Source organism: Dreissena polymorpha, chromosome 15 (genome assembly GCF_020536995.1).
Source record: "Dreissena polymorpha isolate Duluth1 chromosome 15, UMN_Dpol_1.0, whole genome shotgun sequence".
Classification (NCBI taxonomy): Eukaryota; Metazoa; Mollusca; class Bivalvia; order Myida; family Dreissenidae; genus Dreissena; species Dreissena polymorpha.
This window is the reverse complement of record NC_068369.1, coordinates 2887006-2900383: the sequence shown is the minus strand read 5'-3', so window position 1 is coordinate 2900383 and position 13378 is coordinate 2887006. Positions and strand designations below refer to the sequence as shown.

General features: G+C 35.5%; 2 protein-coding genes across 2 annotated transcripts in view; one reads left to right on the top strand and one right to left on the bottom strand.

Annotated features, from left to right (window-relative positions):
• Positions 1-2771: 2771 nt before the first annotated feature.
• Positions 2772-4172, top strand: LOC127860779 (uncharacterized). The gene has a single exon (XM_052399057.1). It carries the CDS (start codon positions 2772-2774, stop codon positions 4170-4172), a length of 1401 nt encoding a protein of 466 aa, XP_052255017.1.
• Positions 4169-13378, bottom strand: part of LOC127860778 (nephrin-like) — a 30549-nt gene continuing 21339 nt past the window's right edge. The window contains exons 4-6 of the mRNA XM_052399056.1: positions 9919-10182; positions 7180-7233; positions 4169-4314 (exon numbers count right to left, since the gene is read on the bottom strand). Of these exons, the coding sequence (XP_052255016.1) occupies positions 4169-4314; positions 7180-7233; positions 9919-10182 (464 nt within the window). The remainder of the gene's footprint in view (positions 4315-7179; positions 7234-9918; positions 10183-13378) is intronic.

Genomic DNA, 13378 nt, shown 5'->3' with positions numbered 1-13378 from the left:
ATAATTAAATCCAAGCCAGAATGGCGGCTAAGAGTTGAAGACCCCGAGCTATTTTAGCATAATTAAAATCCAAGCCAGTTCAGTGGTCAAGATCCTGAGCTATTTCGGTACATATAAAAATCAAAGCCAGATTGGCAGTCAATACCCAAAGCTATTTCAGCATTTTTAGCTCGACTATTTTATATGAAATATATAAATATATAGTGGAGCTATCCTACTCACCCCAGCGTCGGCGTTAGAGTTCCTGTTAGCGTAAGCGTGCAAAGTTTGCGTACTACCCGAAATATTTCCTATCTCCCTTGAGATATTGCTTTCATATTTTGTATACTTTCTTAACCAACATAACCCCAACCTATAAACAAGAGCAGACAACTCTATCAAGCATTTTGTGATAATTATGGCCCTTTTTCCACTTAGAATATGCATATTTTTGATAAATCTATGTTGAAGTTTGCGTACCACCCCAAATATTTCCAATGTCATTGACATATTGCTTTCATATTTTGCGTACTTATTTACCAACATGACCCCAACCTATTAACAAGAGCAGACAACTCTATCAAGCATTTTGTGATAACTATGGCCTTTTTCCACGTAGAATATGCATATTATTGATAAATCTATGTTAAAGTTTGCATACCACCCAAAATATTTTCAATGTCCCTTGACATATTGCTTTCATATTTTGCAAACGTCTTAACCAACATGACCCCAATCTATAAACAAGAGCACACATCTCTATCAAGCATTTTGTAATATTTATGGCCCTTTTTCTACTTAGAATATGCATACTATTGATAAATCTATGTTAAAGTTTGTGTACCACCCCAAATATTTTCAATGTCCCGTCATATATTGCTTTCATATTTTGCAAACTTCTTAACCAACATGACCCCAATCTATAAACAAGAGCAGACATCTCTTTCAAGCATTTTCTAATAAGTATGGCCCTTTTTCCACTTAGAATATGCATATTATTGATAAATCTATGGTAAAGTTTGTGTACCACCCCAAAAACTTTCAATGTCCATTGACATATTGCTTTCACATTTTGCATACTTATTTACCAACATGTCAACAACCTATAAACAAGAGCAGACAACTCTATCAAGCACTTTGTGATAATTATGGCCCTTTTTTCACTTAGAATATGCATAATAATGATAAATCTATGTTAAAGTTTGCGTACCACCTCAAATATTTTCGATGTTCCTTGACATATTGCTTTCATATTTTGCGTACTTGCTTACCAACATGACCCCAACCTATAAACAAGAGCAGACAACTCTATCAAGCATTTTGTGATAATTATGGCCCTTGTCCACGTAGAATATGCATATTTTTGATAAATCTATGTTAAAGTTTGCGTACCACCCCCACTATTTTTAATGTCCCTTGACATATTGCTTTCATATTTTGTATACTTGTTTACCAACATGACCCCAATCAATAAACAAGAGCAGACACTTCTATCAAGCATTTTGTGATAATAACGGCCCGTTTTCCACTTAGAATATGCATACTATTGATAAATCTATGATAAAGTTTGCGTACCAACCCAAATATTTTCAATGTCCCTTTACATATTGCTTTCATATTTTGCAAACTTCTTTACCAACAAGACCCCAATATTTAAACAAGAGCAGACATCTCTATCAAGCATTTTGTAATAATTATGGCCTTTTTTCAACCTAGAATATGCATATTATTGATAAATCTATGTTAAAGTTTGCGTACCAACCCAAATATTTTCAATATCCCTTGACATATTTAAATAATAATGGCCTTTTTAATGCCCCCTTTCGAAAAAAAATGGGGCAAATAGTGATCTGACTGTCCGTCTGTCTCTCTGTCTGTCTGTCTGTCTTTCCGTTTACGCTTTGCGTTTAGGTTTCGAAAAATGCTCATAACTTCTATGTCCCTTGAGATATAACCTTCATATTTGGTATGCATGTGTACATGGACAAGGCCTTTTTATACGCACAATTTTTTTTACACCTGTGATATTTTTTCGTACCCAATTTTTTATTCGTACCCATTTTTTTCGTACCCAAATAGTTTTTCAAACCCTTATTTTTCTCGTACCCTATTTTTTTCGTACTCAAATTTGTTTGTGTACCCAAATTTTTTTTCCTACCCACATTTTATTGTGTTTCCACATTTTTTTGGCCAAAAATTTTGCGTACCCACATATTTTTTCGAACCCAATATTTGTTTGTTTGAAATTTTGTTCGTACCCATTTTTTTCTTACCCAATTGTTTTTTGTACCAATTTTTTTTTCATGCTCAAATTTTTTTCGTACCCAATTTTTTTTCGTACCTAAATTTGTTCGTACCCAATTTTTTTCGAAATAATCGGATTTCAATTTGATTTGATCTCCCCACTCATTCCATCCCGCGAAACCCTTAAGGTGTCGCAACTCTAGTAAAATCTAAGTTATTTTGCTTTCAATAAAAGGACGACAAATACAAACCACCACTGGATGTAACTGCAATAAATTTAACAGAATTAATATTATACAAAACGATCATGGCGTTTCTTAAATCACAGACTTGTTATGATTGAAGACATTTTTGAAAAATACGACGCTTATCAACATACATTTGTTATATACATTTTAATAATCAATTAGCGCTTCTGATTATTATACCAAGAAAATATATTGGTTTCCACTATAATATCCCCCCAAAAAATGGAAAGGAAGGTCATCTTAACTTGTATATCGTTAACCTTTAGATTCCCATTTTAATAAGAATATACGGTAGTGCAAATGGAGAACTGGTTGAAAGATGTGGACAAGTGTGGTTTGCCAGGAAAATTCAAGGCCTGGATTTACCAACATGGCATCCTACCACGCCTATTGTGGCCGCTGCTGGTGTACAGTGTACCGTCATCAACAGTGGAAGCAATGGAGAGGACAATAAATTCATTCCTCAGGAGGTGGATGGGGGTGCCAAAGAGTTTCACCAGCCTCGGTTTGTACTGCACAGGCAGCAAGCTGCAGATACCTCTCAGATCACTGACGGAGGAATACAAGGTCACAAAGGCTCGGAAAGTCATTATGCTACGAGACAGTAGAGATGAGAAGGTTAGAGAAGCAGGAGTGCAGGTCAACACCGGGAGAAAGTGGAGGGCTGACAAGGCAGTTGAAGAGGCTGAGGCTCGTCTTCGGCACAGCGACATTGTCGGTAATGTTGCACACGGGCGACTAGGCTTCGGATGCGTAACCCGTTCGCAGTGGAGCAAAGCCAGTGCAAAAGACCGACGCACCCAAGTGCAGGAAGAGATCCGCCGAATGGAGGAAGAATCCAGGCTCACCAGAGCTGTTACCCTACGGAAACAGGGAAAATGGCTGAACTGGGAGGGAGTACCCCAGAGAAAGCTTACATGGAATGCGATCTGGACCATGGAAAGCGACAGACTTAGTTTCTTGCTCAAGACTGTCTACGACGTGCTGCCAAGTCCAACAAACCTAGTGACTTGGGGTCTTGCCGAAAAGCCAGATTGCAAGCTCTGTGGAAGACTAGCGAATCTGGAGCATGTCCTGAGCTCATGCAGTACAGCCCTGTCTGATGGTCGATACAGATGGCGTCACGACAGGGTTCTTGCTTCAATCGCCGATCATCTAGATCAAGCACGAAAAGCGCAGAAGACGACCAACAAAGGCCCCTCATTCATTTCCTTTGTCAGAGCCGGAGAAGAAGGGGCAAAGGCCAAACGCGCATGTGGGATTCTTGGAACGGCAACAGATTGGAGAATGGAAGCAGACTTGAAGAAACAGCTCAAGTTTCCACAGGAGATCACCGTGACAAACCAGAGACCCGACATAGTACTGTGGTCAGCTGCATCAAAACAGGTTGTGATGGTGGAGCTCACAGTACCATGGGAGGAGCGGATTGAAGAGAGCTTCGAACGGAAGCGCGAAAAGTACCAGGCCCTCACAGATACCTGCACAGAGAAAGGCTGGAAGGCATGGTGTTTTCCAGTGGAGGTGGGCTGCAGAGGTTTCCCAGCACAATCACTGTGGCGCACTTTCAGCAGACTGGGGGTTACAGGACAGGTCCGGAAACGGGCCATATCGGTTGTTGCACGTGAAACGGAGTCTGCTTCCTTGTGGCTATGGCGGAAGAGAGAGGAGAAGTGGATAGGGGGACACAGGGCTGTCGACTAGGGACTGGCCACCGAGACCTGGCAGATGAGGAAGTGTAGCGGAGGCTTACTATCTCCTGGCCGAAAATTGATCACTTCCGGTCGGCACACCATAGGAGGACGTAGTGGGACAGTGCCGAAACGTCCGATGAATATGGACCCACCTGATGAAGGAGATAGTAGCAGCATCACGGCTGTATCTTACAACTACAATGGCATGTACAACTCTTCCAATTCTCTATTTAACTTTCCTCACCTAGTTATTATAATGATTTCAAATTAATTCATCGAATATTATCAAATGCTAAAAAATTATCCTAACATTTTAAATTAATTAAGTTAATTTGATTGAGTTTAGCAGTCATGATTGAATATCGAGTCTGGAATACATAGAACAGTAAAGGGTCGCCAAACGTAGTATCGGTAGGGTTAGTGTGAATAAAAACGTTGAACGCCTTAGTTTAAACGAATAATAGGAAAAACATTTACCGTGTCTGTTTTTTTTGGTCGCGTGTGGGGTATAGTATACCATTACTTTCCGCCCGTATAATATTAACAAATGCACTGATGGGTATATATAATATTACAAAACTATGACAAAATAAGATATGATCGATTATGGAATTTATTATTGAGGTATATTTACAATATGCATGAATGGGTATATATAATATTAGAATAGGAGAACGAAATAATCTATACTTTAATTATATGATTTAATAATAAACATGCATTGCATTTATTCAATATTGACATGTATTTATTAAATATAAAACATACTGTATATAAACATATTTATTTAAACGTTATTTTAAATATATTGTTTTTTATGTATTTATTGTAAGCATGTAAATATATTAAATATAAAATATATTATTTATTATTTAATGTGAGATTCAATATTAATCAACTTTTACAGGTGATATTACGTAATTTTGCCAATTTTAAGTCTCCAGATGACATTATTTATTAGTAGCATGCGTGGTCTGGTTTGAAAGAACATACTTTCTTTTTGTTTGAGTCTGTCAATGTACAACAGTATCCTCAACGATAATAACACAGTTCATCATAACATATTCATACAATACAATTTAAAAATCCATTAAATAAATATTCAATTATTTAATTATTATAAATGAAACACAGTACATAATTTTTCAACTGATACATTTATTACCGAATATAAGGTGTCGTTTTTTTATTACAATGTATCCCGTACTTACTCATCAATGAGCAACAAGATGCATACATACACATTATTAAGAAATATTTTATACATGCTTAAGCCTGTTATCTACATTATAAAAATGCGCACTTTATCGAGAATTTCCTGCAACGTCATAACCGTTATCAAAAGCGATACCTACTATGACTATTGATCTTCAAGCAGCATGAAAGATGTCCAGGTAGAGCTATTTTCATAGTTATGAGTTTAAAACAAAACAATATTTAACTGTTCATATTAATTAGACCGATTTGTCAATCATACAATACATACTTTATTTTTAAAAAAACATTTGCTTAAAAAATTACAACTAATCCATAAATGGCCGTCGAAATGCCGCGTGTAGATCTTTATTGTGTACAGAAGAATTAAAGAATAGAATATATAATAGAATCAGATAATCGTAATGTTTATCTAACATACAAATAACACCGATGTTTCAAAAGCGCGAAAAGTCCACCATTAGACCATTACTGGATTGCCTGTTAGGCATTTTCAAACGTGGTATTCACATACACAGCGTTTCCTGCAATACAGAAATAATGTGTGTTTATTTAATATTTGTTCTAGGGCTTCTTGTTCGGAAATAATATTGGGAATAACGTCATTTTAATGCACTTGAAATAGAAGGTTTAAAGATGTATAAATATTATTATGTTGTCACCTGAATCTAGATGTACAGCGGTATTTACATATGGACGTGTCTTTCCTTTTCCAGTCTGACGTCCCAATTCCGAGTACACATGCTTGCTGCTATGTATAAAACATGAAATTGAATATACACGTGTAATAACTTGAGATCCTCGTAGAATGTTACATCAAAATTTCATAATTTATTTCAATGCTAGATATTAATGGAGATGATAGGTGCGTTGTTACCTCTGATTAGCATCTGAAATAGAAAACAAAGCATTATATTTTTTGGGGGCAAAGCTTAAATCCGAGCGTGACGACTAACACAAGCACCGTGCATCATTACATAGTAGCAACGTCGCAATAATTCAGAATGATAGTGTACTGACATATAATTTTAAATTGCATCATGAGAACAAAAGTTTGATATAGTTTTGTTCTAAAGACTAGGTTCTTCATTATTGAGTAAAATAAAAACAATTAATTAACGTATACTTTAGTAAACAAAATTATTGTTGTATCAGCAGAGGTAGAGGCGTGCAAATGTGGTAATGTTAGAAACTGCATGTTCTACACATACAAAACTCACCTAAACTTTCGTACGCATTTGTCCCAAGTGCATTGTCGTTACACCTAGTGTTGATCTCAGGTTGGTCGCGTCCAGAAACAGAACTAATTTTACGGTATTATGAGACAATTTTATGCTAGATGCATTTACAAATACTTAAGCCTATTCAGGTGCATTTTTTACTTGTGACTCAGCTGTGGTTTAATGAAAGGTATAGTCTTAAGTTACTGTTTAAATACTAAAATGTAGTTACAATCACTACTGAAATGCTTATACTATTTTTACTAAATTAATACATGTTCAGTGAAGCATGTTCATCATAAATGCTTGTTTTGTTTTAAAGAATAAATGAGATTTCAATTGCTCGATTAAATATGTTTGAACACCACAATTCATACGCAGTTTAACGTACCGTATATCATTTCGATTTCCAAGGGACTCATATTCCACTACAATTAAAAAACACACACTACATATACTAATTTAACACAAATAAAAATGTACTTAACGGATAAGATATGCTATGGATAATGAAAGAGCTTATATTTATTCAACTTGTTTAACTCAAACATATGTCAGCATTTTTCCATCTACGCTTCGTACCATTGTTTATCGCCGAAACAGCCGATGCCTCATACAGCACTTGTCCGGTGGATTCTGAAATAAGAACACTATTATTAATATATCAAAACATGATATAACATATGTTTCATGTTTAAAGAAGTTTAAATGTATTTACCCGGCTTACGAACGCATTTACAATTAAATATGAGTTCGTATTTTCTAAGTGCAACCACAGTCATCACAACGACAAATAGTCCAACTAGTCCTCCCACAATACTTCCGGCAATCAACCCCGCTTTGGAACTGCTTTCGGATGAAACTTTATCTAAAAAACATGTAAGCACCCATGTAAATTATATAAACAATGGTCACATAGAAGTCACTACTGCAACTTTAATATTAAAATAGTGCTGAATGCGAAACAAGACCATAGCGCCATTAAATGCAGACTCTTGCTTTATATAAAAAGCAACACGTATCCATAGAACAAACACGTTCTATTGAATTGACAATAATTATTATTGCGTTAATTTATCTTGATGATTCTACAAACAAGACTGAGCTTATTCGCCACATTAAACAATCTACATTATACAAAACAACATAATAGGCTAAAGTGGACAACTGGTGTAAGTAATTAACAAACTGTGAAATTGAATTACAGGTCCAATATTTTATCTCCGGCTAGACCATTATGATATTTAAAGGTTCATCTTAATAAATCAATAAACAGAAACAAAGCTGCTTTATGGCAAAAATTGGAACTTTGAACTTTAAAGGTGACATTCATATTTAAGGACAATGTGACGGATTTACACGTGGTCCATTTCCTGTTGGTTGGTTTCTTATGTGCTAAGTTGTTTTAATATTCCATCAATATGTGACTTTTTTAGTGATCACTTTTGTTTTAGTTAAAGCTATACAAGCGAAACTTTCCACCCTTGGCTTCTGGCAATGTTTACTAACAGATTGGAACGATGGTCATAATTATAAAAGATGCGACATGCAAATTTGATGATAAATTGGTAAAAACAAAAACAAAAAGTATACTGTTTAGAAGGTTTCACAACAGCAAGATAAGAAAAATGCATCACACACCTGCCAACAATGTTTTTGAAGGGACAAAGATGATTGTCTAGCTCGGCGAATATATCATTTTATCAAGTGTTCTGAGCAGGTTTCATGATGTTTATGTACACACATGTGATTTAATAAGAATTATTACAAACTACAGAAGTTTAAGGAATATAGCAACAATGGAAAGTCAAGGCACTCTGTTAGTTAGCCAAGTGTTTTTATTTTAACAGACGATACTCATTTTCGAACTCAGCTTGGGTATTGTTAGAACACTTGTTCTGAGCATGTTTCATCAGGCTTGGTAAAAATTCCTAATTTGTATATTTTTCAAAATGTTTCACTAAATATTCATATATTAAAACCTCTCCGCTCACTGTCGGCAATGTTTTTAAGAACACCCAAATCAGTTTCAAACTCGGCGAGATATAATTTTATCAAGCGTCTGATCAAGTTTAAGGCTAAGAAGGCTGAATTGCAATTTATAGAGTTCACAAGGTTTCACTTAAGACAAATAAGGAAAACTATTCAATCCTTATAATATCACGATTTTAACGGACATACTTCATTTTCGAACCTGGTCGAGAGTATAACAAATGAAATCAGAAAATTTCATGATGGTAGGACAAAACATGTGACTACACGAGCATTCACAAGCTCTTTCTTTACGGTGACTTAATAACCTTGTTTTTAAGTCCTCGTGACCCAGTTTCTAATTAGGCAAATTTTTTATGGGAAAAATGGTTATGACCATGGTGCATAAAGATTTGGCAATAAATGTGGCTTCTGAAAGGTAAATGTTAACGAATTACAATGGACGACGAAACAAAGGAGAAAGATGATCACAGAAGCTCATGATAACCAAACATTTCATAATTTCATTAAATAAGTATAAATATGCAATCGCATAATAAGTCCTCATTTTGTTCATGCTTTTCCTTTTATTTCAACGAAATACTTTTTATCGAAGCTGACAATGTGCTCAGGTGATGTAAAATTTAACAAAGATCCTTTATTTAGCCAAAAGAAAAACGCATCCTAAAACTCCTTTCTTAATAATAAATCCACACATCAAGGTCATTTATAAGTTAAAGTTTGAGCCAATAAACGCTAAGCAGTCAAAGAAACTGTAATACAAAGTTTTTGAAATATATATTTAAAAGTCGAAAACCGTCATAATGCCATTATTCTGGCCAAATTTGTTGCATCCGAAATTCCCCTTTAAACAATCATCTACACATTTAGCTTATTCCACACTGACAAGTTGATCATGATCCCACCAGAAGTAATTGAGAAATTTTGCACACAAACATTTGGGAGCTTATAATATATAATGGAAAAAACGACCGTTTTTCTGCGAGAACTTGCAATTGACGACCTTTTTAAATGTATAGTGAATTATTGTTACATTTCATGATGATTGCTTACAGTTCGGACGAGAAGTAAAATGTCAAATTCTGACATTTGACCTCTAAATATATCCTTGAACTTTTCTCGATGAATGGCGTCTTATATGTGATATAATGTGACAAAGTATTTGTAGTCATTTTAAAACTGCATGTTGAAAAAATGAATGGTTTGTAAATAAAATGCCAAATGATGATGAAAATTCACTGACTTTAACTTGTTCCAAAGCTAAAATGACCGACAAATATTTACCCAGTGATTTGAAGGTTGTGAAGTTTTTGTTCTCCGAAAGTGTACTTGCTCCTTTTGAGTTGAATGAGAACATTCTAACGAAATACTGAGTTGCTGGCTCAAGACCAGTCACTGTTGCGTTAATACGAAGCACAGTCATAAGCATTTCTCCTTCAACAGTGGTTGCATTCTTCCAAGAGTTTCCATCAAAGCTGGTTTGTATAACAAAAGTCTGTGGAAAACCACCATGAAAGCCATGTTTCCAGGATATTACAGCGGAATGGTCATTGATTTCTTCTATAACAACATCATATGGTGGCTGTGGTTTCCCTGGAAAAACAAAACATACAATACGTTATCTGTTTCATCCATGACAAAACATCAATAAGTGAAATCTTTAATGAAATAAAAATAATTATTCTTGGAATTATTTTAAGAGTGATGAATGTTCAGCAAGCTGTAATTGAAGAGGAACCAATAAAATTTCATATTTATTTGAAACAAGAGGACATGGACAGGATCACTCATCTGAATTCACATTGTGACACTAAAATGATTGTGTTTTGAGTTTATTACAGTTTTCAATTTGACACAAATGAAAATTAATCTGCACCCTTGGACCAATTTTGAACTAGAGCTTTTTCACAGACGTGACGAATAACCCCACATGCCGCATTGACACATAATATTTTGTATTTCGTCTTCACAAAAAACAGCAAACACCATGCTCATTTTTTAAAACGCACTAAGTGACCCCTTGACCTAGTTTTTGACCCAGAAAGGCCCATTTTCTAACTTGGCCTTAAGATTATCTCCATAAAACTTCTGACCAAGTTTGGTTAGGATCGGATGTAAACTACTTGAATTAGAGAGCGGTCACCATGCTGAATGTTAAAAAACGCACATTGTGACCCAATGACCTAGTTTTAGGCCCGGAATGGCCCATGTTTAAACTTGTCCTAGAGATCATTTAGATAAAACTTGTGACCAAGTTCGGTGAGGATTTGATAAAAACTACTTGAATTAGAGAGCGGACAACATGGTGAGGTTTAAAACGCACTAAGATACCCCGGGACCTTGTTTTTGACCCGGCATGACCCATATTCAAACTTGACCTAAACAACATCTAGATACAACTTCTGACCAAGTTTGGTGAAGATTGGATGAAAGCGACTTGAATTAGAGGGCGGACACCATTGTGATGTTTTAAACGCACTAAGTGACCCCGTAACCTTGTTTTTTACCCGGCATGACCCATATGCAAACATGAACTAGACACTATCAAGATACAAATTCTGACCAATTTTGGAGAAGATTGGATAAAAACTAATTGAATTAGAGAGCGGACAATATGGTGAGGTTTAAAACACTCTAAGTGACCCCGTGACCTAGTTTTTGACCCGGCATGGCCCGTGTTCTAACTTGACCTACACATCATCTAGTTACAACTTCTGACCAAGTCTGGTGAAGATAGGATTTAAACCACTTGAAAAAGAGAGGGGACACCATGCTCAATGTGTAAAACGTACTAAGTGACCCTGTAACCTAGTTATTAATCTGGCATGGCCCATGTTCGAACTTGGCCTTCAGATTATCTAGATAAAACTTCTGACCAAGTTTGGTGAAGATCGGATAAAAACTACTTAAATTAGAGAGCGGACAACATGCTGAATGTTTAAAACGCACTAAGTGACCCCGTGACGTAGTTTTTAACCCGGCAAGGGCCATGTCCGAACTTGGCCTAGATATCATGGAGATACAACTTCTGACCAAGTTTGGCGAATATCGGATGAAAACTACTTGAATTAGAGAGCGGACACTTAATACAGACCGACAGACAGACTGACAGACCAACCGACCGACCGACCGACCGACCGACTGACAGACAAGTTCTTTCCTATATACCCCCCTAAACTTCGTTTGTGGGGGTATAATTCACTTTAATAAACTGATGTTTCATATCATCTTTAATCCTTGAAACTGTCCATAATATAAACTTTAAACTTAAACAAATTTGATAACACGAATTATTCGGGACTTATTGGCTCTTGCTTTCTTGGTTCGAAAACGTTTGCGATTGACTGGTATTTTGGCGCAACAATTGTGGACGTCTTTTGACCTCTCTTAGATATTTTATAACGCATTGTAATAGAAACTGAAAGTACACACGCTTTACAAATACATGCACAATGAACGACAGATTAAGTAAGATTGAAAACGCATGTATGTCGTCGTAAATAATTTGCTCAGACGCTTTATTCAACTATGAACTCTTGTCCGCAGAGCGTTTGAATTACTTTGACTGTTTTCCTGATCCGTCATCCAGGCGCTTGCTGAATGAAAGCGTCGTCGCGTTACGAAAATAAAAACAAAAAATACCAAAAATGAGCAATGCATTTTCGATTGAAGCCATTTTATTATACGCATCGAATGTGACGAAGTTGCGTAAAAGGCAAATCGGGTGCGATTTCAATACGCATGACGTTGTATTTATTTGCGTTTTTAAACATTTTAAAAGGGTGAAAGACGCCAATTTATTTCAATATCCCAAAATGCAGAACAAACTTATGGATCAGCCACAAACATTAACCTTCTCTATAACAATATAAGGAATATGCACCAGACGTCCACTGAGATCTTGAACATAAAGCAATATACATGGTTGATGCATATGACAGTCCATCTTGATATAGTGATGATTTGTTCTTATTCATTTTGATATCCCATCATGATTGACTTACTTATTGGCTGCAACGGAACACATCTTCTCACAAAAACGGTATTTGGGGAGTATGCCTAAAGCATGTATTGTGACCTTAAAAGCAAGCATTATGTTTATGCAGATTTGGAATCTTCAGAGTAAATTTATTTTCAAATCCACCAAGACTTAACAAATTTATTTGCCAGGCATAAACCTGTTCTTTCACTTAATCCATATAAAAATATTCACGAATATTTAGTGTAATTCATATAAAAATATTCACAGGTATTCAGTGTCTACTGTGACCTTGACCATTAAATGAAATACATGGTTTTGCACACAACACATAATTTGATATAATGGTCATTTGTCACAATTTATTTTGAAATCCAATTATGACATAATTAGGGTTGCAGCTGGCTCAAAAAAGAGTAGTCGCCAATAAAATGTGCAACTTTTATCAAGTTGATGCCAATTTTTTGTCCAGCACCTTGAACACCATTCAGTGTCTATTGAAATAAAATCGTCAAATTTAAAGAACAATCACTCCATTCACTTGATTAAAATTGATAATTACAATTTTTTACTGTAGGAACTATGCATTTGATAAACCTAAAATTTCAACACATTGAATAATGTTGTCAACATTGTTAATTGTTTTTGTAGGGTCACAAAAATGTAAGACAATATTAAAACAACACTTTACTTTTCATCCGTCCCATAAAGATCTGAAATTGTTGATAATACAACTATCAGTCCATTATAATTGATAAAATGTGTCATGACTACGGACAGTGTAATACTGTTCCGAAATTAATCCAAAGC